At 36.4% G+C, this 15,060-nt stretch overlaps 1 protein-coding gene across 1 annotated transcript in view; it reads left to right on the plus strand.

Moving 5' to 3' along the window:
- The window catches only part of LOC118193197 (A-type potassium channel modulatory protein KCNIP1-like), a 163,579-nt gene that overhangs the window by 12,938 nt on the left and 135,581 nt on the right, over nt 1-15,060 (plus strand). Inside the window, exon 2 of the mRNA XM_035364248.2 lies at nt 9,760-10,115. Coding sequence (XP_035220139.1) covers nt 10,007-10,115 — 109 coding nt within the window. The 5' untranslated portion in view covers nt 9,760-10,006. The remainder of the gene's footprint in view (nt 1-9,759; nt 10,116-15,060) is intronic.

Genomic DNA, 15,060 nt, shown 5'->3' on the forward strand with positions numbered 1-15,060 from the left:
AAATAGAGGAGTTAATATCTCTTACTGAAGTTTCTTTGAGTTAAACCCAAATCGATCTCCGAAATAGTTTATCATCGTCAAATTGAAAGATTAGCTATGAGTAAGCTTGTCATTTCTGTACTTGCTGACATTTACATGCACTATTTTGAGGTAAATTATTTGACAAACAATATTTTCCGCTCTGAATTCGCCTACTCATGCCAGTTTCGAGCTTCTTCATATAATAAAGAGGATTTATCCCAGATTTTATCCGTTATAAATTTGACTGATCCAGCCAACCGGTTTATTTAAACCAGTTCACCAGTTTTCAAGGTACTTCTCCCGCCTTCTTAGCATACCTTCGAGGTGTAATGGTCAGCACACTCGGTGCGCAGTCGAGAGGTCCGAGGTTCGAGGGCATTGCTCATTTTTCAGTTTCCTTCTTTAGAAATAACCTAATGTCTCTACAGTGCCGCCCGAACTAAAAGGATGCTCGATGATGACTCTCCATCACCAGGATTTGGAGATTGGGTCTCCTATTCCCCAGTCGCCCATTAAAAGGGGGAGTATAGGAGGTACTTCTGCCGCCTTCTTAACGTGCCTTTGTGGTGTAGTGGTCAGCACACTCGGCACGTTATCTAATGGTTCGAGCCCCGAAGAGGGCATTGCTCATTTTTCACGTCTTCTGCTTCTAAATAAACTAATGTCTCTACAGTGGCACCCAAACTAAAAAATGTGATGAATGATGATTCGCCACCACCTGGATTTGGCGACTGGGTCCCCTAATCTCCAGTCGCCCTTTAAAAGGGGAAATATATAAACTATTTCTCCCGCTTTCTTAGCATGCCATCGTGGTTTAATAGTCAGCACACTCGGCGCGTATTTGAAAGGTCCGAGGTTCGAGCCCGGCGGGGGCACTGCTCATTTTTCATGTCTCCTGTTTCGAAATAACCTAATGTCTCTACAGCTTTTGAAATTTAATCTGATATTTCTTCGTTTCTTTGATATTCTAATAATCCGCAACGAATTTCAGCGTTAATGTTTACTGTAAATCTTTTCCTGCTTATTTCGCCTCGCCAAGCTAAATCATGTCATGCTTATAAGTCAAAAATTGTATGTTTTTATTCTTACGTATTATCGTGCTCGAAATGTTTGTTCCTCGGAATCTTTGTTTTATAATGAAGTAAATAATTTAAAATAATTTACCATTGATAGAGAATTTTCTCTCATAATCATTGACAAAGCCCGTCGTGCCATCAAATAAAACATTCCGCTGATAGAACTAACATTAATAACCTTGTAGTCGTTACTTTTCATCCTTCTAACAATGACAAAAATACAAAGATTCTCCAGAAGTTCAGCTTTCAGGACATTTTCTCACCTTTCAGTAAAATTCATTGATCGTTTCGTAATGATTACATCTCTGACATTAATTCTCGAGGAATTTATAACATAGCTTGTTAGTGTGGTTTGCGATATACCGTTCAAACTAAAAGGGCTGTAAAATCTCGTATTAGTTATTAATATTATGTTCGTAAAGGAGAAGTAAATAAATCCTCCATAGCTAATCATAGTTGGAAATTTAATCTTAATTTTGAATTTGGGTCTGCGCAAAATTTCCGTAAAGCTTCTTCAGTTAGTGGATTAGATTTACTTAAATACTTTCATATTCTCCAAAATGTATCGTGCTTAGTTAATGATACTAAGTCCTGTCCAGTCCTTCCTTACCTTTTTTAAAGTTCTAATATCTTAACTTTTTTATGTTGAGACAGCCGTATTTGCTTTACTCCGCCCTTTGTTTTTGGTATAATTAAGGTCGTTGCTTTTCCCTTCTTTGAAGAAATTTTCTACTGTAAGAGAGATCTATGCCTTATTGTCCTCAAAATTAATAGTTCTGATTAAAATGTACGCCAAACATAAGGTTGCCGTTTTGCATAATTTTAAATTTATAGGTTCTATCTAGTTCTTATCCAATTTTAGTGATATTAATTTAGAATTTTGTGAAATTTTTTAACAAACTTTCACGCTTGACAAAGACCGCTGTTTTCACCTCGAGAGAGTTATACTTCTTATCTTTCTAGTATAAAATTATAAATTATTATAATTACAAATTATATTACCAGTTTAAAATTATAGAGTGAAATAACCTTGAGAGTGCTCAAACTTTAAATATATGCTGTTAATGAAATAACATATATATTTTTTAAACTATGAAAACCACTGCGCATATATTTATTTTGTTGAAGTACTTAATGCTGTGAATTATTCACTGAGCATAGTTTACCCGATGCTGAGTAATGGGTTCCTGTTCTCCTTGACGCATACGATAAAATTACCGAAATCTCTTGCGAGCTGCAATATTACTTCCGAATTTTAAGCTTATTCTGATATCCAGAGCATCATTCTTTGAGCACCTCAAGATAGGAATTGCAATATAATTTTCAACAAAATTTCCGACAATTAGATAGTGTTTAAAGTATACAAGAATGATGATTTTGTGTATATTTTCAAATTTATAAAATGTTCTCTATTTTATATAAAGGAACGACTTATTTAGCATGATATAATGCTGATTTATTTGTTGCAAGAATACATTTGCAAGTTAGATTACTAGAAATTTATATTTTACAATGGCAGAACACATTACATTTGTGCAGATTGTTTTACTATTTACACTTCTCTTGAAAGATTAGCAATAGTCAGGAAGCACCTTTGATTCCAATGCAGACGGGTAATGTCACTTCGTGGTGCTAGGTTATGAAATCGTTCGACGCATTTGTCATACGCGGTAATATTATCGGAAAATGATCAAAGTGATAAAAAAGGAAACGCAGTATAAAAGACACGTGACCGCCCAACTTTAAAAATTCCTCAACATAACTTGAAATATTCTTGAGGAATTATTGCGCATTGTAGTTGAATGACAGCCAGGTTTGATTTTTTAATTTCTGAAGAACGCTTTTAAATCTGTAATTTTGCATGAGCTTTCGAATGCTTGAATTGACAGATACTCCCCTTATTTTAGCATTCGATGTGGAGGGGGGGGGGAATTGAATAAATCTCAATGTCTTACTCTCTCGTACACAGTATTAAAAAATTTCGTTAAACTTAATTTAATGTAAAGTGAGAAAGTAAGACGTTTAATGCTGTTGCAAGACGTTCATTTACCACATTCTTAACAGTAAACTTCAGAAACCGCTCAAAATGCCACTTAATTACATGGCCTTGTTTCTATCTATCACGATTGTTCCTTTCGCAGTAGAAACTTGAATATTTAGAGCATCCCAATCTCATTCATGCTAAAGCAGAAGTTACCTTCAAGTCAGCATATATTTTTGAGTCAAACTCTCTGTACTTTAGCACAGGTAACAACTTGTTGAGAGTAAACTTTCTTCCATGAAACGCATTGGGCAGGAATAGAGTTGCATTTGTTTCCAAAGTATAGCAGTAATCCTTTTAAACTCATTTTTGAAGCTTTTGTAAAGAGACTATTCCTTTGATATAAAGACTTAGGAGTGACATCATGCGAGGAAAGTCTTTTCAAAAGCATATTTAATCATAGCTTTCATTAAAAGAACAAAAAAATATTTTCTTCGATCACTATATACAGGAAGATATATATCTTTATGCCATCAATTGCACTCTGCAAACGCTGATTCAAGAAGTTCGGACTTATTGTTTTAATTCGAAATAACGAACAAGGTCATTGAACAATTTCTCAGAATGTATTGTAGACTATAATCTTTTCGTGACTATAATCGTGACATTTTGATTAAATGTATTGATTTTCCTCTAAAATATTGATCTCAGGTCGCTATGTTACAGTTGTGAGAGACAGGTCTGCGTAATCCATGCTGGAATAATGGACATATTTTTGCTTCCTAAAATTAATTCCGTTTACTGTTGGAATTTACCATAATTAGCAAAGTGAACTCTTGATTCCGTCAAAATCAACTATATGGCAAAGGACTTAATTCTGTTAATCCGCTCTAGAAGTCCAATCGAACAACGTTCACTGCAGAAGCACAGCGCGCATAGCTTATCGTGGTCGCCAATTTGGTATACGACGTAATGTTTGCAGTCAATTCTGTCACAATTCCAAAGTATTTTATAATTCTGTAAGTATATTTGGATCTTTTCCGTTATAGGACAACATGCGCCAAATAATTTTCAGAAAGATATGTGGGCCAACCCTCCTAATTGGTCACCGTTAAATTAAATGTCTCATTCTTACTTCTTATAAGAGTGGATTAAAGTAAGTATTGCAGTAAAATGTTTTTAAGTGTGCCTTTTTATGTCGTTCTTTATTTTTTGATAAAAACTAATCTAAAAGACAGAATAATTGTGATTACGAAACCTTTGGTAGAATAAAAATGAGCTGATGACGAAAGTACATTTTCGTGCTGGAAGTATGGGGTTAAGGCAATTAGTTTTCCTACACAAAATTTAAAAAAATCCTGTTTGAGGAAAGGATAACAAGGATAGAATTCTTGAGCAATGATTCCTCAAGAATGACAGGTGACTAAAGAGTATGTGAAATTACCATCAAGAAAGACTTCTTTTTTAGACACAAGATGTAAAAACATTTTCTTCGAATGCACGCTGACAGAAAAAAAAATGTATCAAGAAGCATTTATCTGACTCTAAACAAATTTCGTATGCAAATATGTTCCGATCCAACAAACAAATTAAATTTTGGCAATCGATGAATAGTCAGAGAAACGCAGCATCGCAAATGAACATCTGGATGATATATAATGAACATCTGGATGGTGTACAAAAAAGGACAAATTACAATTCTACGGCCTAATTTCCATTCGAGTTTGCTTCCGGCTAATCGTTTTCACCAAACATTGGTACAGTCAAAGTATACGCACACGGTATGAGCATACCATACGAGACAGGATGTACGATGAGTTTAAAAGACGCAAGTGTGGTCAAATCGAAGGATCATTCGACATTTGGGCGCTGCAAATGATGCTAGTAGGAACAATTGAAACATGATAAATCACAACGTAAAGAAGATAGCTCTCTATCCAGAAGGTCAGAACAGACAGTTCATCAAAGTGAACTCTCAGCATCTGATTCGTTTTCATCAATGATCCGACATGTAAGCGGAACACCACAGCTTCAAGAATTAATGACAGGCGACCCAGCTAACAGTATCTGCATTCAGAACCCCCGATTCAGCAACTAGCTCTCACCCATGTACACCGACAAATGCGTTTACAATGGTACCGGACACATTGGAGAACTTCCTTGACTGAACTAAAGTTAGATTCAGCAATGAGTCCGACCTAAGTCACGATGACTAGCGAAGATGTGCCTGAAGCTGTATGGCGCAGTGGTAAGATACTGACTATACTGTCGACAGTCACACATACCTATAGCAAGCAGTCATACTTCGCGATAACAATTCATTTGATAGTCGGACTCTTTTTGGTCGTCCTCCGTGAGCCCTCAGACCACGGCGGAACCCCAACAATAATCTATGCTCCGTTGTGTTACCCTTTATTACAGGATACCCCGAAATAAGACTTGTATTTCAACAGGACAATGCCCAACTGCATACGACGATAATTTATTTATACTGATTATATTCGTGCTTATCGAACACTTTGATGGCCAACCGAATCGCCATATCTCTTCCCAATAGATAACGTTTGTCCTATGAGCAGTTGCTTCTGACCGTCCCAAGATGTCGCCGATCTAAGTTGACAGATGGAACGTGATTGGAAAAAGTATCACAAAAGGTCATCCACCAACTCTACGAGTAAGTGCCAAGCCAAATAACAGCTTAAATAAGCATATAATAATAATAGCTTAAATAAGCTTAGGGCATAGATGGGACAAAGTCTTATTCATTTATTTGAAAGTATCATTGTTGTTGTTTTTTAAATTTGAATATGACAAAGCACACGAAATCTGTTTATCTAATGGGAAGGATATAATTATGGAGAAGTTTTTAAGAAAAACTGACTTATACTTACGTGGCACTTGAGAAAAACTAAAAACACACCCAGACACGCAACCTGTTCACTTTGAAGCTTTATTATTTAGATAATTTAAATAAGCAAGACCTAGCCACTTCTCTACTTATGTAGTCAGTCGGTTACTGAAAGACTAAATCATTAAATGAAAGTAATAAAATGTGTTATTTCAAGCTTATCTTCGATTTCGGTGATGCGTATTAGCAGTGTAATATTTCTTCATTGTGTAAAATGTATTTCTTGATTCTCATAAACTGTGAGAGTGTAAAATATATTGTCTATAAAATTCCGTTATTTCATGGACGATTATAGTTAGTAACTATCAATAAATCTTGTCATGATTTAACATAGCTCAATAAATAAATTTAATAGTGTCTTACCTATGATTTTAAGTGCTGTATCAACTTAAGTTTGGAACAATGCATGCTACTTAACATTATATTGTTTTAATGCCTCTATTTCTAAAGCAGTTTCTTTCAAACATTAAAAGCATGCATCTTTGAATAAGATGTCTCAGGTAGCTTTAAAACTGCCTATAAACATATTCCATTTCCCTCCAAGCATTATACCTACCCGAAATATTCCACTGTTATGTTAATTTTAAAATTTGGTAATTCTCACGGTAAATTTTATAAACGTAAATAATGTAACAGGTAAGATAAAAGAGACTGCATTATTAATTAATACGTATATAGGTTTAATAATTTGTTTCCTTTGTCAGTTAGAATGTTGCAAACCAATAATATATGAATGTTAAAAATATGCAGAACCCTGATGAATATAAAAGCTATTAGAGTTGCACTTAAGAGATTGTTAAGTTTCCCGTTATTTACCTAGAATGAAAATGATTCTATTAACACTTAGAGAATAATTGTCTACACTTGAGCAGATTATATATATATATATATACACTCATGTCCATAAATTAAGGATAATGCAAAATCAGGCAAAGGAAGAGTTAGAAGCAAAACAAATTTGACTTATTTGTAAAGCTTATTTATTAAACAAAAGGTAAAGAGCAAAAAAAGATGCTATATGTTTGATATTATTTAAAAAATTAGCGATTTTTTCTCCCTGGAGCAAATTAAAAAAAACCTATTTACAAAAAACCAATATTACACGGTTGGTATGATTGTTAATATGTCTCCCAGACGATGCAATACAGTCCGTACAACGCCTAGGCATGCTGAGTATCAAATTATCGATCTGATCTTGGGGGATATTACACCACTCAAAAATCAATGCTCTCCGAAGTTCCGGTAGACATGTAGGAGGAGGATGACGGGCTGCAAATCGTCGGCAAAGCATATCCCACACGTGCTCTACTGGATTCAAGTCCGGTGAGAATGCTGGCCAGTCCATACGTCTGATATCCTCCGATTGAAGGCATTCGCTTACGATGTTTGCACGGGGAGGACGGGCGTTGTCATCCATAAACACAAATTGTGCGCCCATGGCGCCCCGAAACAAACGTACATGTTGTTCCAGAATGAAGTCCCGAAATATTTGGCTTGTCATGGTTTCAATTTGAACATGCAGGTCAGTTCTGGAACCCAGAATAATTCCACCCCAAACGAGCACTCCTGCACCACCGTAACGGTGTCGTTCAATGACGTTTTCTTGGTGGTAACGAGTACCTGGAGCTCTCGATATGAAAGTCCGGCGAGAATCAGACTGCAAGCTAAACCTGGACTCGTCGGAAAACATCACACAAGCCCACTGTTGCGGTGTCCACAATGCATGCTCTCTACTCCAGGCTAACCGCAGGCGACAGTGAGTTGCAGTAAGTGGAACGCATCTGACAGGTCTACGAGCATATAGACCAATCTGCCCTAAGCGTCTGTACACGGTCTGCCTTGAAATTGTCGTACCAGTGGCTGAAGAGAGCTGACGAGACAGGTCTGAGGCTGTGCTCCGCCTGTTTCTTTTGGCAGTAACTGTCAAATACCGGTCCTCATTCGGCGTTGTAACTCTGGGACGACCTGTGCTGTAACGTCTACTCACATTACCATCATCTTGGAATCGTGCCAAAGCCTGGAGATGACACTCTAGGCAATTCGAAGTTCGTCTGATACTTCCAGTTGGGTACGCCCACATTCCAGACGGCCGATAATTCTACCACGTAAAAAATCATCCAAATGCGTCCTTTGTGTCATAACTATTCGGTTATTGCACTGAAATGCTTATAAAGCGCCTGCGAACAATTTTACTTCTTTGCCTCTATTCCTTATATATCACTCTCTTACACTCTCGTCATTGTGACGTACCATCGGTGTCATCTGGTTACTTCCTGAAAGTTGCATATTATTCTTGAAGATGTGTGTAGTGATTTTACAGGTGATATATTTATTTTAGAGTTCGGTTTCCGCGTGACTCCGAATTATCCTTAATTTATGGACATGAGTATATATATATATATATATATATATATATATATATATGTAATGTTTTCGGTTATTCCAACACATCGTGGGTGAATGGTGAGGCTATTCCATTTCACGTTTTGGCAGATGGTTGACGAAGCTGGGATGATTGCACCACGGAGAAAAATGACGACTCAGGACTTTTCACTTTTAACAGCATATCTTTATTTTATTTTAGAGCAGATGATTTTTTCCAGATGAAGTTACTCAAATAACTTCTTCAGTAATTGAATTATTAGATACGACTGACTTTAATACGTTATAACGTTCTAACAAAGAAAGAGGAGCATAGCGGAGGCGTTAGCAGAACGAAGGCGAGAAGGCATCTGTGTAGGAGAACTTATGACGCAGCATTTATATGAAATGTTATGTAACAGAGTAGCTTCTAAAAAAATGTAGAAAAACTTATGACGCAGCATTTATATGAGGAGGTTATGTAATAGGCGCGAACGTTCTAGAAGGTACTGGTCTAGGGGAAGATCCTGAATTGCAGAAAATTAATTAAAGGTTACTGGTTCTCAAAGAGCAAAGCCATCGTATTTTTTTAATATTTTACATATATATATATATATACTAAAATATTGATTATACTCGTATTATCTCCTAATATAAATTTAGTGGAAGTATCAAAAAAGAGGGAACCCATATGTAGGAAGTTTAATTCCGAAATTGTGTTTTAAAGTAACTTGAATGTAAATTATGAAAAAAACGTTTTACGGGGACTTGAATTTAAATCAAGAATAACAAAATTTCAATCTTTGAAAAAGGAATTAAAAATTAAAAACAAGTAATTATCGCTATTGATCGGAAATTAGTTGACTTTTCAAGGGGAACCAACCAACTCCCGTTCAATGAGCAATAATTATTAAATGCGAAGTTGTTTCGTCTTTTACTCAAGTAAGAATGATGATGCCAAACTGGCAAATTAAGTTAGGCCAAAACTGTAGTTCCGTGAAGTGATGGGACTCATAACCAAAGTAGAGTACCAAAGAACTCATTCTGCATGAAGCATTTTCGCTAATACAAGATTATAAATTTTGAGGGAAAAGCAATTTATGTAATAAAATTTACGAAATACTTGAGTAAACGTACCGCAACACTTTCGCTTTTATGCATGTTAATTCAAGACTATTTTTATAAAAATAAACAGATAAATTATTATTATCTTACTTTGCAGCTATTGCACAAGTATTAGAAAAACTTGTTTTCCAACAAAGTGAATTTTAGATCATTCAGCATATATATATGATTCAAAGATGTACTATTCACATCGTACCTTTTTAACTGCATTAAGGTTTATTATTTCCCATGAAAAATGTTAAAATGTTTAGTCTTCTGTTTAAAATTTTTTTTTTTTTTAATTTCAGATGGCCTTCCTCTGCTCAATTTATTGCTCATCGACAATCGAAACTTCCAAGTTAAGTGCAATAATTTCAAGAAGAAATACTTGAACACTTCTCTGCGGACAAGCCCAAGCTGAAAAATACATTCGCAAAAAAGACTGGCGTAACCGCTGCGTCTGTCGTAAAATCTACTGGCTCTGACAATCAAAAGTCCTCTGAAATATGCGGAATATTTGAAAGAATTAACTTAAGACTACGCCTATAATAGGCGATGACGAGTAGAAGGGACAGCAACGCCACTACAAGTAGCGAACCAAAAGCGGTCAAGCAGCATTATTCGGCAGCTAAGATGTCAGTCGATAAGCTAAGTGACCAAGAAGGTAAGTTTTCAGAATATTACTCTCACGTATTTCTAAAGCAATCTGTTGTGATTTATCTCACTTCTCTGATAGTAACATCAGAGCAAGTACACGCATTTTGTCATGGCGAGAAGAGCAGGCAGATAGCTCGAATAAATGGCAGTACGACTTTGCCCAGTGTCCTCCCAATTTAGGAGAATCCTTCGGCCGGGGCAGGTCAAAGGTTTCCCATTCCACTTCCCCTACCACCAAACCACGCTAGAAGACTTTCGGCTTGTTATGTAATTTAAATGCCCCCCCCATGCCGCGAAGACTCTATACAGTTGTAAACATCCTAAGCCAGCAACACTATGCTCTACACAATTCAGGAGACCTAAAACTGTCTAGATCAAATTATGAATCGCTTGAAAAATAATTGAGATAGTTTAAATATTTGAATTTCCTTTGTGCTTCTGCGATTAATACAACATAAAAGGTCTCAGTGTTATTTATTAATTTTCAAGGTATTTGTTCTTGATGCTTTTCTTGTAAATTCTTTTTTAACTAGAACCTGAAAGAAGCATAGTAAAATCATGCAGTGTTATTTATTACTTTCTAGGGAATCTAATTTTCTTACATATTTGCAATTTATTCTTCAAAATCTAAAAAAGGGTATGTGACTTTTCGACTGCGCGGGGCCACTAGAAGTCGAGGGGTAACATCACTGGTAGTTCATTCAGGGTTCAAATCCAGCGAATGGGGTGACTGCAGTCGCCGTTTTTGTGATTTTCCCCACGTGTAATATGAATGCGAGTAGGGATAAGAGTAGTAGAATACGAGTGGGAATTAGAGTAAGGATGCCTCCACGGCCCTGTTCTTAGAGAGATAGCTGCTGTGGGCTTTGCAGTTATCTAACTAACCGTCGACTTCACAAAATGTTGTTACTCTTAATCCACTCATAGTTCAACTGCTGATTTAAGTGTACATGTAAAATAAATACTAACTTTGATTGAAGAAATTTTGAAGAACATTAATATTCTTTCAAACCATATTTAAACTCTTTACTTAATTTTACAGAGAAAGAACGTTTGTTACTTAATGTTTGAAGGGTCATATATGTATCTAATAAGTTAGGTTAAAATAATGCGCAGAATAACGAACCGAACATTCGAAGCTCCATGGTTCGGCAGAGGTGGACCGACCGCTTGGCCACCCAGGTCACCTGATTTATCGGCCATGGATTTCTTTCTGTGGGGGGAAGCATGAAAGAACATGTGTACGAGACTCCCGTCGAAAATGAAATGGACGTTGTTGAACGAATAGTGGCCGCCGCAGGAACTAACTGTCCGTGATATGCCAGGCGTTTTTGAAAATGCTCTGAGGTCAATGCAACGGGGCTGTCAATCCTGTGTTCGTGTAAATGGTCGCAAATTTGAACACCTACTGCGACTCTTTACTTAACCTTGTTGGAATGAAGGTCACATCGTTACCACTTAACGGTACTGTTTCCTTGTGTTAACTTCACTGGTCCATTTGTTCATGTACGCATGGTACGACATACATTTGCGGACATACTTTCCTATGTGAAATTGATTTCCTAACGTCTTCCCTACCTCCGCACGAAATATGAGCGATAAGTTTTGAAACAGCCTGTATATCTATTTGTCCACTGAATCTTTTTAGAAAACATATGTAAAGAAGTGAATATTTGTAATCAATGAAAAATTGTTTTGTTCTAAGATTTCGTAACGGAACGCTGCATTTTCAGTGCTCAACCGGTCAATGTAACGTCAGACAGTTGCTTAAACTGTTACAAATGGTGCAGTACAGCATACTTTTCTATAGATGAAGAGTTCTGAGTTTTATTCGTAGTTGAAGTAAACTTTTAGTATTTAATGATTTCAAAGCACATATGATCAACGAATGGATATCCAAAAAGATTCAAGCCTTCGGCAAAGTAATTGTTCGTTCACCACCTTGCAGACAGAGCGAATACGTCTCGTTTAGTAGTTGAGATTCTGGCCATTTTCTCATTACTTAGTGCAGGGGTCGGCAACCTTTTGAAACGGAAGAGCCAAAAGTTACAATTTCCAAAATTTCCCAGTTTTTAAAGAGCCACTAAAACGTTTCGTTTCAGTATTATAGTTTAGCTTATATATATTTGATTTTTGACTTAACAGCTTTGAATATGGAATAGCATATATATATATATATATATATATATATTATTCCGTATTTATACATATATGTATATATATTCCGCATTTTTGTATATATATATATTATATACAAATATAGACAGTTGCATCAATGGGAGCATTGGTTTTGTATGCCTTTTGGATGTTTGATTAAATCTGGCTTATAACTTGTTGTTTTAAGTTTCAAGCACGATTCTAGATTTTTATTTGTTAGTTGACTTCAAAGTTACTTTTTATTATATTCATACAAGAGAACGCTTGCTCGCACGAATATGTCGACCCGTTATGTTTGAAAGACTATTCCATGCTCTGAATATGAGGGCTTCAATTCGCGGAATTTCTTTTAGAGCTGTCCACTTGTGCTGCTCGATGTGCATGCTTTTCTGGACCTCAAACTCTTCCAATTTACTCTTGAGCTCTGTGAACTTGCTACTCCACAAGTCTTTGGTTTTCTAATACAGCAGTTGCATTTGAAGCGATCCAGCATCAATTCCAAATGTCTCATTGTTGATATCATTTGTATTTGCGTTGAGAGGATTTACTAAGAACGCAAGAGTACTTGTGTTTGTTTTGAATTGCTCGAACCTCTCAGCGAATCCATCCTTCATATTTTTCAAAGCTATGTAGAAGTAATTCGTGTCAATAATTACATTAGCCTCATTGCGATATACCTCAGATTTTTAAAATTTACCGCTCTCCATGTCTTCAACAAAAATAAGTAATTTGTTTTCAAAACAAACTACTACTTCAAGCAAGGCGTAGGCTGGATTGCCCTTTCCTTGCAGTTTTAGATTTAGTTCATTTAATTTCATTGTGGTATCTACATTAAGTAGAATTTTTGCAGCCGTTTGTCTTCTTCGAATTTGGGACGGTAAATGCTTTTTTTCATTGAGGAATATTTTTATTTCACTCAAACACAAAGTAAAACGTTACTTCTGGAAAGCCATCACACTTTATTGTGCAAAATCAGGTCAGAAAATTGGTTATCTATCGAGGTGTGTTGGTGTATTTAATTATGGCAAAGCACACGAGGGCTATCTACCTAAGGGGAGGGATGCCTTTCGTGGAGGACTTTTTAAGGGAAACTGGCTCGTATACACGTTACACACGGGGAAAACCACGAAAACGTCCATGCAGCCAGCCCGTTCGCGGGATTCGAACCTCGGACCGAACTACCAGTGTTCAGCGACTTTACCGCTCGGCCGCTGGTGGGCCTATCTATCGAGGAAATCTTTAAACTGGTGATGGTAGAGTGCTTTTGCAAAATGCTATTAATAATCTTATTTATTAAGTTCATGACCTCAACTATTTCGGCCGAAAATGTTTGCGTACAAAGCGCTTCTTGGTGAATTACACAGTGAAACGTTAGAATTTCATGGTTTAATTTTTTATGAAGAATTGACATGACCCCTCTATGTATTCCTGTCATACTTCTGGCTCTATGTATTCCTGTCATACTTCTGGCTATCGTTAGCAATCCTACAGTTTTTCTTTTGGACCTTGGGAGGACATATACCCTACCAAAAGGGTAACCTGTGTCGTGTCTTTTATGTCACAAGACTCATCTATAGAAAGTGATAAGGCAGAAGCCAGCTGAATGCCTTTCACTTGCATATGTGGTACATTTGAAAGCATCTTAGCAGTTCTATCTTGTACTGTTTTTGCAGATAACCGCAAATCTTTGATTTTTTATGATTTTTGCTTTGATTTTAATATCACGAAACAGTTATTTAGATGCACGTATAAAACAATCTTTGACGTATTTGACGTGAATGGTTTTACTCTTTTTGCAATTTCTAATGATGCTGCAGAGCTTGGCAGATTTACATTATTGAAAGATTGTGCCCAGTTACTTAGAATGAAAAATGACTGCTTTTTTTATTTTTTGGAGCTCTTCAAGAGCTTTTTTCGTGCGTTCCCGGTTGGATATTTACCAGCAAACTGGGTATATTTTGTAGTGAAGTGTCTCCCCAAATTCGACTTATTTTGTGCGAGGTTTTGGTGGTAAATGAGACAACTCGGAAGGCCATCTGTATTGCATATGAATGCAAACGACTCCGCCCAATCCTGATTGATTTCTCGGTTTTCTTCTTCAGTTCTCTTATTTTACCAGCTGCCATGCTGACGGCAGAGCTGGAAAAATGAATAATAGTTCAAATTAACAGTACAGTAACAATGGTTCAAATTTATCTCATCACGGTCATGTTAAGCGTAATTAACGATTATGAAAAATAGAAGCTATTGAAAAATTAGGTACTTAAAAGTATATTTTCTTATTTTTTAAGGGTTTTGATAATGAATTATTAACTTTTCTGTATAGAACTGGAGAGCCGCAACTTTACGTCAAAAGAGCCGCAGTTTGCCGACCGCTGACCTAGTGGGATCGGGGACAATGGCTGAGAGTTTGAGATCACAGTCCTGGCAGTTGACGTCGGCTCGATCCCAGGTAAACGGGCTGGCTGCTTGATTGGTTTTCGTGGATTTTCCCCCGTGTAACATGAATACGAGCCTGATTAGCTTAAAAAGTTCCCTTCTAAGAACCTCCCTTCCTTTATACAGGCAGTTCTCGTGTGCCTTGCCATATTGCGATAATCTATTCTAATCTAATCTAATCTACTCATGTCTCGAAATGAAATTTAGCTGTGTTATTCTCAGGAAATCATGGGAAATTCTATTGAAAGTTGGTATTTGAATAATCTAACATCAGTATGTTACTATATTCTGCCACTGGATATGTTCTTTCATTTGCTTGAATAAAAACCTCTTCCATGATTATATAAAAATGGTAA

Source organism: Stegodyphus dumicola, chromosome X2 (genome assembly GCF_044657685.1).
Source record: "Stegodyphus dumicola isolate Sdum_Otavi_A_Nest chromosome X2, ASM4465768v1".
NCBI classification, from domain to species: Eukaryota; Metazoa; Arthropoda; class Arachnida; order Araneae; family Eresidae; genus Stegodyphus; species Stegodyphus dumicola.